Raw genomic sequence first — 18,295 nt, 5'->3', positions numbered from 1 at the left:
ACAATTCTTAAAGGGAAGAACAATTTCCTCCCAATCGCCGCGCAATATAACGATCGGAGGGAAAAGAACAATTATCGACTCCCATCAAATGAATCTCCAAAGATTTTGACAATCCAGAAATGACATTCGAAAGCAGAAGTTAGCGGCGTTGCCGTACTTCCCAGGCAAACAGCTGTTTTGGGGAAAAATATTACAAAGGTAAAATGAAAAGAAACTGTCCACATTGCATAGCTCAGCCGCTATTAAATAAATAATTAAGAGAAAACTATAAACAACTATTTATTTAGTTAAAAAAAGAAAGGGCTAGGTATTATTAAAAAACGTAGCATGGTTAAAAAAAACATATGCTACAATCTAAATTCTAAAACTACTGTGCCTATTTAATAGAAAAGGCAATCGTTTGATAACTGGTTGCCATATCGTGGAGATTTCCATACTTGGATTGCTGAAGAGGTTATTGCTATTTTTATAAAAGCAGCTTCTTTGAATTTACGGGTTTTCGAGTCGAATTCCTTGTGGATAAACCACTTTATATTGTGATGCTTGAACCACAGAATGACTGACTGCAATGACTGACTTTATCGTTTCACCTTTTTGTACATGCTTTTTTCGTCGTTAAGTCGTATATTTAGAGGACGTTTTGTCTCTCCAATATTATACACGACCCATTGCATTCACAAGGGACTTGGTAGATGCACTCTTTTTATGTTTCCGGTTATGTTCTCTCTCACGAGAGAGAGAGAGAGAGAGATCATATTCCTTTTACTGGCGCACCAATGAATCAGTTTAACAACTGGATAAAATTCTTTCTAGGGGCTTCTCAATGTAACCATTCTAAAGCAAATCCGTTTTAATATTATTTAATTCAGCATTAAGTGATGCTTGGTTGCTACATATAGTTTTATAAGAACTATAGCCATTTTTTATGCAATTTTTAGCCATCTAACTTTAAAGAATTTATTCGTTATTTTTAAATAATAAATTTTATATTAAATAAAGGTTAATTAAAGAAACCACTTCTGGATTAAAGAAACTTCCTATACTCCTCTTGCTTGATTGTCTTCATTCTCTTTTTGTAGTGTAGGTGTTAAACCAAAGACAAATACGAAATAAAACACCTCAATCTACGAAAATCGAAAATAAAATCGGAAGAAACAAGCAATAATAACTATATTTTTTTGGACACGTTCCAGATAACGTCCCGAGGGAACGGAAAGGATTCGAAGCCACTAATAAAACTTGTTTGTCGATCTATTTAGAAACGCCGGAAATCGTTGCAACCCCTAACCCTTAACATAATTTCCCCTGTGTCTGTTTCTCTCTCCAGCGATATCGTGATATGGACTTGTAACCTGATCTTGATTAATAGTCAAGTCATCGATGAGCCCTAAGAATAGAATAAACAACTAATGAAATAATAAAAATAAAATTGATTTTCTTGTTCTTTTTTTCATCTAATGACTTTAAGAAGTATTACCATACGATCTAGAAAAAAAGTATCAACACTGCTGGAGAATCACAATTGATGATAATATTGGCGAGGTCAAGTCCTAGACGTCATTTATTTGGCATGTATATGTCCTTATTTTTTAATGGTGCTTACTGCCAGTTGGTCTTAAGAAGCTTGTAATTTATTTTTATGATTATTAAAAAATGATTTTTAAATGGTTTGGTTTGGTTTGGTTTGGCCACAGTTCTTTATCTCCATCATTTACTGAAAAAATAATACAGAAATTACCGCTCAATTACAAACAATTCATTATTTATAGTGATTTAATGATTTATACTGATTTACTAAATATTCTCGTTTATTATTGGTTTAAAATAAATATGACAGTATCCTCCAATAAAAATGCGAGTTACTAACTCTAAATTCTAATTCGGAGCTGAAAAAATGAGCTAGATCACCGTAATAACAAGGCCGGACAGCTGTGACGTAAATATCTCGTGACGTCACCAACTGGAGGCCTAACTCGATTTAGCAGCGTTGATAATTACCCGATAAAAGTTCAAATTGTGGATCCTTTTTCACTCAGCAGATATATTTCGAAGTTTCAAAATGTCTTTTTCCGAGTTTTTAAAAATATAATAGTATATAAAAATAGTTTTAACAGAATACGGAAAAAATCATACCAGTCAATAAATGTTTATCTCTCACTTTTTGTCAATCAAATTTAATAAAGGAATATTTTAAGTTCACAATAGTGTATAGTATGAGAAAAAAACAATAAAAAAATAGATATTTTTTATAGTATATATTATGTATTTTATCGATATTTTACGCCCCCTACTCAGGGGCGACGGTCGGAGCCGCGCGGCGGCGCCTGTCGTAGCGGAGTGGTATTGCCGCAATTGACAGTCATCGATTTATCGGTAGGTGTGTGGACGTGGTAATTATAATCGATAATAGAAGGGTGAAAAAGTTCTATTTAAAGTTCTATTCAGAAAAAGTAGTTGGGGTCAGTACAGTATTTGTGTTCGACATTTATATGAAAGCAAAAAGAAATTTAAGATTCAGTCATTAATGTCCCTAAAATCTACCTGTTTTGGTTCTATAAAAATCGATACTTTTTATGATTTTATGATGACAATACCTTGTCTAAAGAAATACCACGCGATACAAGTACCATATTGAATCAGATTGGTTTAACATCGACATTACTATTTCTGAACAAAATATCGAAAGTGTGAAGGAAGAAGGGCCTATTAGTGCTTATTTAGAAGGATATTGCTGTTATATTGTTTTAAAGGAAATTAAATGCGATACATGTAAGAATAATTTAACATTTTCAGACAACACTGATATTGGACAAAATTCACTTATAAAAAACCTTACTAAAGGCAGTTTTGGGTTTCCAAATGATATAGTTTTATTTGAATATATAATTTTTAACAAAGTTTTGCAAAGTCATGAGGAGTTTCTCAAAATTCACAATAAAAAAAATATTTTTATCAAAAATATCTTTGGATTACATTAAAAGTAATAACACCATTATTAAAAGTTCCGCAATGTACTATTGATAATGCTAAGTTATTGTAAAAATTGCCATAAATTCTATTAAAAATACACGTGTGAAAAACTACTGTTGTAAAAAAATGATAGACTTGGAAAAGAAAATAAAAGAAACTTAGACACACTTACAGCATAAATAAATACAATGACGATGGATGTGAGATGGGATATCAATCTGATGTTTTTTAAATTTTATGTTTAATTATTATTTATTAAAAATTCGGTGCAATTAAAGTTTATATCCATTTTATAAGTATAAAGTGTATCAAATGCATTGTAATCAAAGTTTAGGCCTCCAGTTGATGACGTCACGAATAAGCTGTTCGGCCTTGTTATTACGGTGGTTACGGCTAGATGATTCTACACGTTATTCAGAAGCGACAAACATATCGATGAAAATATGCATGAAATCAAGGTTGGTACAGTATCAAATTTATTATAGTGATTTTCTTAACCGCGTAGGGCACAGATCGATTTACCCAGTGTTTTCACAAGCTTATTTTTCATTGGGGTAGATTATCACGAGATAGCGGGGTTAAATTGTTTTACAAAGGGGTAGATCTACCCCGAATAGGGTAGCTGTGGTAACACTGCCGCTATCACTTTTCTTCTAGCTAGCTCGCGCGTCACGAAAATCTCGCATGCGTCTCGCGGCCGTCATTAATTTTTTACTCCCAATGTAGTTTTACTTGAATAAAGACAAGGGAAAAGAATTTCTCTTAGTTACAATAAAAAAATGGCTAAAAATACTTAAGCAAAATTAAAAAATGTATTTCGAAATTCGCTCAGGAACCCATTTGTTAGTTTAAATGTCAAATATGACAGATGGTCAAAGGATATGTCAAATATGACTTCATGGAATCCAATTCAAAACAAAAATTATAGCCGAAGTCAAATTTTATTTGTTGCAATAAATAAAAAAAATCCCATATCATACGGACTTTATCCGAGACTGTGTATATATTAATCAATGTATACCCGGTGCTTGATATGTTAGTCTATGACATAAATTAGAATTGATTAACGTATTCAATTGTAACTTTTGATTTTTAAATGGCATCCTCGGTATTTTTTTACTTTATTCGATAGAAAATGATATTCTGAATAGAATGACGATCATATGTCAACTTTTGACATTCTCGCTTAATAAAAAATCGTATTTTAAATATCAATCTAATGTGCCATATGTTATAAACACTGATTTTTAATCAAGGGGCCTTGAAAAAATAGATTTGATCGTCTAATGTTTTTAGTATCTTGTCCCTGGCCGGTTAAAAGATGCCCATATCGTATTTTTAATTCTATCTGAATTTTTTCAAATGGAACGAGGGTGGCTCATTAGCATATTTGGAAAAAGCATTTTTTACGAATAATTTGATACCACACACTTGTGGGTGAGTACTATTGAGTCAAATTTTCGTTATGAACCACATTTTATAAATTCAAATAAACCATATGCGAAAATGTCAAAAGTTGACATATGATATGTCATTCTATTCAGAGTGTCATTTTCTATTGAATAAAGTAGAAAAATGTCTGAAGGTGCCATTTAAAAATCATAAGTTGTAGTCATTTCCGGTGAAACAGGAAGTGACAGTTGAACAATTGAAGTGAAACAATTGAACACGTCAATCAATCCTAATTTATGTCATATAAAAAGAATATCAAAAAAATCACACCAAATTTCTTTTTTTTTATCTGAAAAAATAGGAGTGAGCCACTTTTGAGACGCACCCGGTATATTAATTATTTTAAATAAGTGTCCATAAGTGTTAAATTTTGCGACATTATAACTTAAAAATGACTAAAGTTCCTTGTTTTAGTCACCACTGTTTTAATAACCGCACTAAACGTCCATGCACGGGTTGAATCAGATAGTTTCGCATTACTAACAACGTAATTTAAGGTAATAAAAGTTGAAAGCTATGATGTCGGCAGTAAATAATGTCACGTTATGTCGTTACAAAAAAACTTCCTCCCCTATCCCTAAAAATCATTACTCTGCTTTACCCTGATCCTTGAAAAACCCAGCGAACTAATTTAAATAAGAATTAATTACAAGCGGACTTTTACAAGAGCTAACGCATACGTTCGACATTAATTTTACAACCCTTTCTAAAGCCTCCCCAATTAAAAATTATCTTTAATTAGTAGCACATCATTACCTTTTGTCCCCAAATACATTAGTTACGAATAGACTAGTAATCGTTCTTTTCGGAGGTTGGCGTTTTTGGTCTGCTTTTTTATTCGTGTAATTAATTAGTATTTTATATACAGGGTAGTAAGAATCTAAGAAGTATTCGAGAAACTTCACCAGCATATTCTAGCGATAAAAATAGGTAAAAAAGTTCGTATTAATGTATACCCAAAAATGCTTCGTTTCGAAGATACAGGGTGTAGAACTTTCATTTTTATTCAGATTTTTTCAAAATAAATAATTTCTGAACTAATGTCAGCAATGTCATATTTGTCACCAATGTCATATTTGGAAGTACAAGATTGCTTGTAAAAGTTTTGGTAAACGGAGTTTTTTGGCTTTTTAATAACATAAGATCGCTTAATTTAACACATTAGATTGACGATTTAATATACCAAAAAGACTCTTTTGTGACAATTTTGTTACCAAAAAAAACTGAGAACTAGTGTGTTTTTTTCTGTATTTTCGTTTCTCTAAATGTAATTTTCTACCTATGTTGCCTTATTATCAAAATATTACGTTTTTAAATACCTACTAAAAAAATCCAATAAATCGAAAAATGCAGAATTTTCAATTTTTTCATGAAAAAAAAACTCATAGGCGTGTTCTTGGGCTCGAAATGGATCACCCTTAAAATATGGCAACTATTTAAGGCTCACCCTGTGCATAGGTTACTTAATGAACTACTTATGATATTCTTATTTTATTATTTTACCTATTTTTGCCTGCCTTGATTTACACTGCCATACCAATATGTTTTTTCGTTATTATCACCGTACTGACAAGATAAACCCCCAGACTTTGTTATAAAAACAAAGATAACCACAAATTCAAATGTATTAGACCCACAAATACCATTCTACACCTTCCATATACATATAAACATCAACCGGAAACCAATAAAGTCAAATCGAACCTTTTTTCTCACTTTTCCATTAGCTCTTTTCCGTTTTCCACGTGATAAAAACGTCAGTTGCCTAATTTATTGCAAAACAGCGACTCCGTTCGAATTTTAGTCCCTATGCAGGCTAGGGCCCCTTTCTTCGTACGTTTACGATAAATCCGGAAAGAAGATGTGACGTGGAAAATAGACGTTGATGTACGTTTCCGCAGAAAATAGAATAGAATAAGGCATACAGAAAGAAGGAAAAAACAAAAACCGTCTGTTGAAAAAAAAACCTTGAATTCGAAAACATCAGCTAAATTATCACGCGGTTGTCATTTTAATTCAAAAGTATATTGTATACTTTGTTCAGGCGATCGTTCAATGTCACGTGACATATTGTCGATCTCCCTCTTTCACTTGACAAACAGATGAAAGAAAGTTTAAGGAGCATCTCATTGTCTTGTCCCTGGCTGTAGTTTCTTGGCCAGGGAATTGCACCAACACGTATAATGATGCCGGATGGGACTAACCTGTTCATCATACCAGGCATCCTCTACTGTCTTTGGTCATGTATCGCTGGCAGAGGGCGTAGAGGGATCTTAGCTTAACCGCCCGAACCAAAGGGGACAACCTTACAAAAAACCTAAATCCTATGATGGCGGGACCAGGTCAAAGGGATGCGTGGCTAGATAGAAGACTAGCCTCTATTGGTTTCAACCTTGGGGCACCAGGGGGCAACCCATTGTTTTCTCGTCTCCCTTGTGCATGCGGGGCTCTGTAGAAGTGGACCCACTAACCCTGGCGGTGTAATTGACCTCGAATCCAAGGAGGTACTAGAGAAAGAGCGATATATCCTCTATTATAGATTCGGGACAATACCGGTATCAGGTTTAAGATAAAGCCGGTTCCGTACGATGTGTCACCTTCCAACACTTTCCAACGTTGAACACATGAACATTTGCCACATCGTGTAGGAGACAGTCTTGTGAGACACTCTTTTGTCAACGTCAACGTTCATCGTGTAGGACCGGCTTAAGTTAAAGAGGTGGAGAAAATTGAGACAGATGCTCTAGCCTCCACCTCACAGGTACCTCAGCCGGAGACAAGCTTCTCGACTGTAAAGGGCACGGAGGACTAAACCTCAACCGTGGACAGGTGTATACCCTCGTAAGATCGCGGTGAATAACCCCCCCCCCCCCTCTTCCTCATTCTACATTCAACATGGCATTTCTTAAATTACAGCTCATTATTTCTGACAATTATTGTCATTTGTTTTGAAGTTATGATTTTATTGACGGATATTGATCAATATAATTTTTGAGATTACGTTCATTTCTGCGCATTGTTTCTGGTAATTTTCATTTGATTTGAGGTTATAATTTTATTGAAGGTTATCATTCATTTTTCAATAAACAAAATTCATATTTTATAACTAAAATAGCTCGCCAGTTTATATATTGAAGATATGATTGATTGAACATCGTGAAGCATATTAATTTATTTAAAGGAGGAAGAGATGCTGATAAAGCACTCTTACCCGTGGATGTCAAATATGAAGTAGTAGTGTTCCTATACAGTACTAAATAAAGGCAAATATTATCAGGGCTGGTAGATATCGGTAAAAAACATATTTTCTCTTTACGTCCAAAATAACCGAGATATTTTACTATTTAAAATTTCCAAAAAAATGAGTTTTTGTTTACCTTTTGAGCACCGCTGGATCTTTTCTGGATTTTCTTTTTTGTAAATTTAATCTACTACCTATGTTACCATATTATGAAGATAATGGGCCTGATGAATAAAGAGAAGCAATTGCTTTTTCTATAGAACTATCTTTGTTGGATGTTTACAAATTGTATAAGTCTATTTCAAGAAATTTAAGTAAAAGCATTTGCTTAACTTTTATTCATAAGACCCATTATGTTTGTTTAATGAAAATTTTCAAATTATTTTCAACTAATTCCGAATTTACAAAATTTTTTTTCGCAAAAAATACTCATCCTGTTTCTTGGGTCGAAATATACCACCCCTAAAAATATTATCACTTATTTAAGATTCACCCTATATTGAGCCAAATGGATTGTGTTTAAATACAATTTGGCATTGTCAAATTATTGGTCATATTAGTTAACTCACCAATCATTTCCAGTTTTGGCTACGTTCTGTCGTTTTCGGCCAGTTTGATGTGGTTTTGGTTCTGCCACCATATTGACATCTGCAAGTAAAGATATAATTTAAATACATATTGCATCAAAAATATACTGACTTAGATGTCATTATTTATCCCATAAGAAGGTTGTAATTTATTTTATATTGTGTAAACATAATTTTTAGATGGTGTTTTGAGTACGAGTTAGAATTTTGAAAAATAGGTGTATTTAATTTAAATACGATCATTCTTAACCAAAAAATAAATAAAACAAGCGTATATTGAAAAGAGAATTAAAAAATAAACTATTTATTTTTGCACATCATTTATATTATACAAATCCCAAACCCAATGAAAAGAAAACTTAAAAACTAATGAGATGATGGTGTAGTTTAAAATTCAAGGAAATATATAATATTTTTTGGAAATATATTTGTGTATCTGGAAACATTCTATCCTTTTTTAATCTTTCTATAATTAGTGTTAATTTTTGAGAAGTTTTGTGTAATTTTTTAGAAAATGACGTCTAGAGATGGACCTTGCCAAAATTAAGATCGATTGTCATTTCCCAGCCGTCTTTGCCGCCGTTACTTACTTAATAAATAAAGTATTTTCAGTTAACGTCTACTTTTTGCTCTAAGGCTAAACTGGACGGGACCTGCTTTGTTTACGCTCAATGATGTTACACAATGATCCGTGCTGGCCACGATTCATTGTGATCCGATTCAATTCTCACGATTCTTTTTTACGGATCATCGTTCAAATCTTATGGATCCGTGCTGGCCACGATTCAATTGAACGAACCGTATTGTAAGCAATGAATCAATTCCCACGACCCTTTGAGCGCACGATCGCAAATGAACGATTCGTTCAATATTTGCCCACCTCTATTGTCTAATGTTACTTCGGCGATCTATCGGAAATCGGTGTTTTAAAGTAGATGGGCCGCTGTCTAGTATTTCTGATATTTTCTGAGAAAAAGTATAATAAATCAGTATTATTAACAAAATACACATTAAAACGAATAATTTAAATTATTAGATAGAGACGATTAATTTAAGAATCTCCGTAGTAGTTAGTTTTTGTATTAAATTTTTACTCCCAAAATCCACATAAATACGGTTCTGCGCCTTTTGGATTTATTTCATTTATTTTAAAACAAATTTATTTTATGAGCATATTTTTTTGTTATTAAAACCTACAATATCCCTTTTAAATAGTAGTCATAAGTTTAATAATAGATTTTAATTCGTTAATTCCTGTTGCCTGTGTTTGCTGAGGCAACAAGATTAAATCGATTTATTACTAATTTAAAAACGATTACGATGGCAATATTGGTATTCGCTTCGGCTTGGAAAAGCAACAACGCAAAACTGCATTTTAAATGGTGTGGTTCGAAAATAACTCCTCCATAAAGCTACATTAATGTTAGGAAATTTGTTGCATTTTCTCATAGTGTTTTATAGTATCAATTTATAAATGAATTTGGTTTTGATTTAATTTTTTTCTGACTAAACTTTTTGCAAGGAAAAGAATTGATATACAAATTTAAGATAAGGATTTTTGTTGTAAATAAAAATGATAATAAAGAATAAACGACTGCTGCGATTTATTTTCTTTTGAATTTTGTGTTCAGTAGTAAAATAACGATTTTTCGGTTAAATTTTCATTTGATACAAAAAATAAAAAAAATGCCTTATGTTAGATTAATAGATGTACAGAGGCGAAGAATTTGCTTTCATTGAACAAGGAATGCCCTAAAAAGACGTAGCAGAGATAGCAGGCGTTACCTAGGGTGTTGTATCGACAACATAAACGGAGAACTCTCAAGGACAGGCCCAGACAAAGTCGTTAAAAAGTCAGAATGACATGTATGTGTTATTGTATATGTTGTTACGGGATTTATATTCTCATAGATTTATTTTCTAATTTTATTTATTTTGGGCACACTGTTGTAATTTTAGAGACAATTCTTGAATTTAATTTATTGTTTTATCAAACCTCGAGCATTCACCATTTATTAAAATCTAAAAACAATTTGGTAAATAATATAATTTCCAGGCTAAAATATGTTTATTTACTGTTGCATTACACTTTTTCTTTTAACAACATAAAAAAGGATCTAATTTCACTGTAAATTTCTCTGTCTCGTACTGCTATATTTCTTCGAAGCTAAATACGATGCCTTTTATTTTAACAAGTTAAATTTGGTTTATATTCTCATATTTCACACTGATTCCTTGGAATGTACCATTATTATAAAAATACTATAGCTTTTTCCATGATTATAGTATGAATTTAACTCTATTTTGAATCGAACAAGTGTTGACTTCAGTGTGCTACACACACAATTCTTGAACCTGTTATCGACGCCTATGATCTTTATGATAGGCAGTCATTTTTACGCTGTGCTTGCACCCCGTGCCCGCTGATGTTTTCGAGTAGCGGAGTGGTAGGCTTTGGAAACAGTTGAATGTGGGAGATTGTTGTTTTCGGCCCGGAGAAGACATTGATTGTCAAGATAGTTAGAATTATATTTTAAATATCAATTTCTGTTAAATATATTAATCTCCCGATTACAAACCTCATAAACTAAAAGCAAATAAAACGTTTAGTAATTATTAATAGATACTTTTAAATAGATTACTTACGATGTGTGGCTGATATTTAGTCTCTTAAAGGCTTGCAAAATCGTAATTTTATTGAAATTAGCTTGAGTAATGTTTTGATAGCGATGTGTTTACAGCGGAATGATATTTGAGGTTATTTTGTAATTTCTTATTCTGCGACGTAAATATCGAGCATATTAGCATTAGTTACCGAATTAAGGTTTGATTGACAGTTATATGTGACATTTATATATGATGGTGACTTTTTGATTGTTTACATTGTATATTGGTTGCGTAATATTATTTTCTGTAGTACTTTCGATTTCATTCTTCGATTTCCGTTTACTGTCAATACTTTCGATTTATTGGTTTTTTATATTTAACATATGTAAGAACCACTTAATTCTGTGATCTCTATTTTTTTTTATTTTTTTTTATTACAAACAAACTATATATTATATATGGTATATAATACCATACTGAAGGACAGTATACTGGCATGAACGACAATGCCAATTATTCCGAACGACAGGAATAATAATCACACTGAACGACAGCGTGTTGGTATGAACGACAATACCAGTTATTCCGAACGACAGGAATAACAAAATCATACTGAACGACAGTATGTTGGCATGAACGACAATGCCAATTATTCCGAACAACAGGAATAATTCTCGACGCTGAACGACAGCAGCTTTAGACACGAACGACAGTGTCTATTATCTGAACGACAGATAAAAGGCCTAGGTATAAAACCCATCTTGTAATAAGTAATTAATTGCTCAGTAAAGAATAAACGAAATATATACCAAAAAATGATAATTAAATAAAATGTAAATAAAGGTAAATTAATTTGCCCGTGAGCACAGACTCACCTAATTTATAGAACGGCAAGCACACTCACAATAACTACAATACGATTTACCGTTAAGTATCGAATTCTGAACGAAAGACAGAACACCCGTATTCGGCCACGCACTCTGGAAAAGTAAAAAGAAGTATATTTTTCGAAAGCAGGCATCGCCGATGGGTCAGCCAGATGTTTTAGCAATGGTGCGTTTTATCCCTCGTTTCAGAATCAGGTACCTAGTTGGTAGGAATAAGAGTAAAAAAAAAGATATTCTTACACATATATCATGTTTTGCTCTTAGGGAGTATGTTATTTGGTTTATTGGCAACATTGATTTGTTGTCTTTTTTTTTACTGCCCTTTTTGTCCGGTGTTCATCCATGATTCTTTCTTCTAGAACGATCCGTCTTTGTGTGCAGACACGCTTTTGGGATCAAGCCTTGTGCTGATATATGTTCTATAGCAAATTCGGTTAAATAATTTATTAGTGAATAGTTACCGCAATTATTTGAACCGTAAGAATTTAAGAAAAGAGTTGATGAATGGCCACATGACATCTCAGGTATGTTTTACGCCATTTTGTAGTTTTTCTTGAAGGTAATTTTAAACTTCTTTTTCAGGCCATTTAACTTGCATTTAATTTGGATTTAATTTAATTTCATTTAATTTCATTTAATTTATCTGATTTTGCCATTTTTTAACATTTGGTTACGTTTTATTTGGTATGCTGCCGTTTCCTTTCGTCACTAATCTGCCAGCCAGTATCCAGTTTCTTCACCATGTGGTTCTGAGCTAACCATCACCTCATCACCTAGCTCATTTGATCCAGAAGACTTTCTGAGACCGACCAGACCGACCACTATGGGGTACTGAAGCCAGCTCACCGTCTGCCGTTTCCATAAGCAGTCAAAAGTCAGCAACCATCCGAGTCACCAACCAGCAAGATTCTGGAATGTCATGATAAGTACCCATTTCGTTTCATTTTACTGATTTTCATTCATTATTTCCCCCGAACAATTTTATTAGTTGTTTATTGAGTTTAATTATTTAATTTGCGTATTTAAGATAGTTATAGTTTAACTTCTTTAAATTTTACTTGCGGCTCGATCTTACTAGTAAGTATCGCGAGTACGTATTTCCGTTTCAGTAATATATAGCATTTGTTATATAACTATTTTGAGATTTATGATATCGATTTCATCGTTTCGAGTTTAGACATTTTGTTCAAGTTACCACTGCTGTACTGCTGACACTTTTCTAGCTGTACTGTTTTATAGTAAATTACTTTTAATTAATTTTAAATACATTTATTTGATATACTGCTATATTTCTATGAGTTCATTTGATATATTTGCAACTGATTTTCCTGTTTAAGTTATACATACAATATTTAGAGTTTTACATTTTACCGTAATTGCTGACAAACCTTATTCATTAAATGAGTTAAGTGATTTCTATTGTTTTATTTAGTATATTGTTTCCCACTTTCTTTCAGAAACATCACTTTTACTCTTAGGGTACATTTAGTTATAACCCCCCCTACTCTCCGTAGAAGCTACCGATTTGGGCATTGACCTGTTCGAGGAGTAAAAGTTAAATAATTAAATAATAACTACTAGTTTGTTGCTGTCTGTTTTTCATATATTATCTCACCGTAACATAGTTTTATTTAATTTAACACAGCTATAATATAAATTGTAGTTTTTCTGTTGTCATATGAGAAAAAAAGGTTTTGATATTTTGACACCCTTTTATAGCTTTTTCTATCCGTAAATACTTTTACATTTTTAATTGTACTTTTATCTTATTTTCTTTTCTTTTTCTTATTTTTTTTTCTTATGACAATAACTGAACAACAAGACCGCTTTATGTGCCAAATTGCTAGAAGAAATCCCAATGTTTCTCATCCAGACCTACAAAGACAACCTCTGGCAGCTAGAGGTGTGAACGTTTCAGTTGAAACTATAAGAAAAAGGCTTCGTGCTCGAGGGTTGTACCTACGGTAGGAGAAAGTTACGGGTCCAACAGTTATCTCGACAAAATAAAATTGACCGGTTAAATTAATGCCTTCAACATCAAAACTGGACAATTGAGAATTCCTTTTTTTCGGATGAGACCAGAATTGGCCTAAGATCAGATGACCATCGAATTCGTGTTTTCAGGGTTCCAGGAAGACGAGTGAGACTCCAGGCTACCAAATCTGTACCAAGATATAAAGAAGGAACTGTTATATTCTAGGGAGGTATTATGCTGGGAGCAAAAACTCCATTGTTACCACTTCAGCAAACTTTAACGGGTCGGAGGTATGTTGATTTAACTCGTTAGGCTTTGGAGAGCTGCAACTAGGGATAATGTTTACTTCATGCACGATAATTCAACTCCTTATAGAAAGTCTTGAAACGGAAGGTGTCAGTTTTAGACTGGCCTGCATGTTCATCAGATCTAAATCTTATCGAACACTTGTGGGACCAGCTCAAAAGAACAGTTAGGGCTCGTCGAAACAATCCTGGAAATCTTGCATAGCTTATTTATGCAGCAATGGAAAAACATATCCCAAGACAACGTTGATAATTTAATAAGAAGCATGCCAGCGCAGATAAAATATGAAAAATAATAGATGATTCCATATAAGTTTGGTTGTGTATATAGTACTGTTTATTCGAACTGGTTGTACCATAGACATGCATGCATAAAAGACAAATTAACCAATATATAATATTAGTTTGTTTTGAACCATTATATATAAGTAAAATATAAACAAATTATTTTTTTATCTACAGTTTGATTTGATCCCAGGCTTAATAAAATCTTTTTTTTCAGAATTTGACACCGTCATTTTAGATATAACTTTTAGATTATAACGCGTTTTAAACTCGTTTTTAAATACTTGCTTAAAATTATTTAAAACATGTTTAGTACTCTGTTTTAAGGGTAGGTGTAGAACTTTTTAAGAAAAGATGTGTAGTGAGAAAAGAGCTTAAGGTTTATTAAATTATTTGTCTGAGAAAAGAAATTATTGTTTCCAGTGATTTAATTACTCCATAACGAAGATGAGAAAATGCAAAAATATGAAAATTATTCTCATGGTGTATAGAGTTTTGAGACTGCATTTTACAATGTCCTCGTCTGACTTGCTGCTATTACTTTCCTGATCCAGAAATAAATAAAATAGAGGCTTTAGAATCTTTCCAGTGCCGGTAAATATCGACTGCTGCGACGTACACAGGTATTTCTCTATTTGCAATTTGATATTCAGTATCAAGTAGGTAGATATTTTCATGGCATCTTTCTAACGGAAATGCGTATTGAAAACGGATCTTTCTCGTTGACGTGATACTCGTGACCTATTATACAGTTGTTTTTATTTATGCCAATGAAAGACGAAGAAAAAAAATCCATCGTATATTGTTATTATTATCAAAGCAATAAAAGGAGGTTCATAAATATCCGAATTGCGAAATGCGAATTTCAAATTTCGCAAAATAGAAGAGGAAGAAGGAAGAAGACAAAAATTTCGAGCCGCATCAGCATCAAAGGCTATTTAGCGGCGTATCACCTGCTATTTTAGTACGGAACAATATTTGACATTTTACTAAACAACACGTTTATAGACAGATTGTATATTATGTTAAGATTACAAACACTGATTTTGTACAAATAAAAAGTAAATGGTATAGACAACATAGAATAAATTAATAAAACGTAAAAATATATACAATTGAATTAGTAATTGGTTGCTTTAAACTAATATGTAGTTTTTTAGATACCTATATTTCAGATATATATCCCGACCTTTCCAGAAAATCAAAAAGTTTTGGTTGCTCACTTAGGTTAATTAAGGTCTCTCTTAGGTTAATTAACTGATTACATTCCTTGAGGATATGCTGGACAGTTAAAGGATTACTATATTTATCACATAGAGGCGGTAGTTGGCCCTTAAGCAAAAATTGATGAGAAAACCTACAATGTCCTAACATGAGTCTGTTAATTACTACGGCTTTGCGACGATCATAACTCGATGTGGAGAAACCACAGAAGAATGTCTTTTTGACATTCCAGAATTTGTTAGGTTCCTCCAGAAGATCCCACTCTAGTTGAACCAGGGATTTGCACAGTCGGGCGATTTTTTTGAGTTGACAACCCGTGGAATAAACTGATGACCTATCTGTACCGTTTAGACGTGCATTTTTAGCGTAATGTAAAAATCAGCACTTTCATTAGTGGTAATGCCCACATGGCTAGGGATCCACAATATAGATATATTAGAGCCTAGGCTAGTTACCCTATGTCGCAAATCCATTATATGTGCTTCCAAAGAGTGTTGGGGGTAAAGTTTTTCTATACATAGTAGAGCAGATAATCCGAGCATATCAGCAAAATAAAACCGTCTTTTATTTTCGTAGTCCATATAACAGCGAAATTCGCAATGAATTCTAGGAATATTTGTGTTTTTAAACACATCTTGAATATGTGACTTTAATGAAGAATTTTATTTATAGGTTTATTTTTATAAATATAGTTTTGTGTTTGAAGCTATATACAATAGTTAATCAGTCATAGTTAAAAAACAAAATAAATAAAATACATAGAACAATGGAAACATGCGAAATATTTAAAAAGTGAAAACAGCAAAGAGCATATCATAATTATCACATTTTCAGTTTATTCCATCTTAACTAATGTTTATATTATTATAACCATAACAAGGGATAAATGACAAGAGATGACACATATTATAACCTAAAATATCAAAATTCGCAGCGAATATTCCAAAAATTAAATCAGTTTCAATATTCCTGCACCCCATATTTTAAATTATGCGACATCGCAAAATATAAAAACAACTTTCTATCAATTTTGCCGCCTCCGTATTTTTTTTTGAAATAGATCAATAACAACAATATCCGGAAATCGTATTTCGCAATTCGCGTCTATATGAACCTACCTTAAAGTAAAGCATTTTAAATCTCCGTCTACACTTAACGTTTTACCTGTTACTCTTATCTGTTTAATAAAAACGTATCAAGTAAAACCTTGTGTGTAGACGAAAAAACGGTCCGTTTTTCTTGAACTGATTTAAGACAGAAGTCTGTATAGAAAACCGTGACGAGATCATTCGGTTTTACAACAAAACTGTATTTTTTTCTACACTAAATTTAAGCCACCATACTCTCACAAATTATGTAATTTTACAAAATTGTGTGTTTGGAGATATTTAATGATTATTAACAAACTATACTAATTTAACTCTTAGCTTTGCGTCTTTACAAAATAAATATAAATCGTAAATACAATTTTGTACTAAAGTTTTTTCTATAAGAAATAAAAACAAACCAGTTTCAAATGATAATACAATAGGAGTAAAAAAGGTGTATTTCTAAACCATTCCTCAATAGAAGCAATATTCTTTGCTGTAAACGTAAATAAATAGCTCCTATAATATATAAAACATTCCACGGTCGCTTGCAAGTATAGCAGCGTCCGGTATGTCTATAAGAAGCGTTTCCGCACACATAAACAGTCGATTGTCATTACGTATTACGTATTAGGACCGATTCTCACCACAACGTACCGCCACCGTCATGTCGAGTCGCCGGCCACCACGGTAAATATTCTTAAATGGCCAACAATGTCACTTGTAACGTCGCCATCACGTTATAGCAACGTCCATCTTCCATTTACTTCATGTTTTCTATCACGGCTCAACAGACAGATGTGTAAAATAATATTTCAGTGTCTTTCATTTCATTTCCCTATTATATTTGGTGCCCAACGTGGGGGCCAAATATAGTGAAAGTTGAAATAAAGGAGACTGAAATACCTATTATTCATCTTAATCATATTTCAGTTTATTATTTAATATTATTTAAAGTTAACATTAATAATGAGCTTATTAGTATTTACTTCACACAGAATAATAAACGCGAGGGTAGTTAAAAAAAATCAACTCATCTCTGCCGGCATATCTTGACGCCATTCCCCCGATAACCCTATAGAAAAGAAAATTAAATCCCTTTACTGCAAACTGAAAAATTATATGTTTGCTTTTTCAATTTCTTCCCGTAACGCTCGACGGCGTCTAAAATAAGCAAGAAACGTCATCGAAATCCTTGTAAAAATGTTCGTTCGAACTGGCGAAAGAAGACGAGCGTATAGAAGACGGGATAAAATTTCGTTGGAATTTAAATACTCGCCCAGAAATTACATTAGAATATCGATTTGGGGGGCTTTCACCGAGAGAGATGCGGATTTATTTCGATTATAAGCATAAAATGAACTATTTCGAGGAATGGTGCAGCATAGTCGAGCATAGGTCGTAGGAAATCCAAGTAATCCATTCACAGATACTTAATGTTGTATAAAAAAGGTAATAATAATAATTATTTTATATTTAGTTTAAAGAAAAGGATTGTTTATCATATGTATATCTAGTTTATTTTAGTATTTTAATAAATAGATAGTGTGAAATACAGTACTGGATAGTAGTCTACTGGATCTGTGTCTAAGAATGCAGACACAGTATTTTAGTATAATAAATTTACTACAAAACACATTTAAATAAAGAGCAATGCATTTCATAGATGGCCAC

At 32.6% G+C, this 18,295-nt stretch overlaps 1 protein-coding gene across 1 annotated transcript in view; it reads right to left on the bottom strand.

Annotated features, from left to right (window-relative positions):
• LOC115889159 (heterogeneous nuclear ribonucleoprotein C-like 1) overlaps positions 1-18,295 on the bottom strand; it is an 827,286-nt gene that overhangs the window by 304,548 nt on the left and 504,443 nt on the right. Inside the window, exon 6 of the mRNA XM_030909100.1 lies at positions 8,233-8,311. Within this exon, the coding sequence (XP_030764960.1) occupies positions 8,233-8,311 (79 nt within the window). The remainder of the gene's footprint in view (positions 1-8,232; positions 8,312-18,295) is intronic.

Source organism: Sitophilus oryzae, unplaced genomic scaffold (genome assembly GCF_002938485.1).
Source record: "Sitophilus oryzae breed Bouriz unplaced genomic scaffold, Soryzae_2.0 scaffold_811_pilon_pilon, whole genome shotgun sequence".
Lineage (NCBI taxonomy): Eukaryota > Metazoa > Arthropoda > Insecta > Coleoptera > Curculionidae > Sitophilus > Sitophilus oryzae.
The sequence above is the reverse complement of the archived record's forward strand: the minus strand, read 5'-3'. Positions and strand labels throughout refer to the sequence as shown.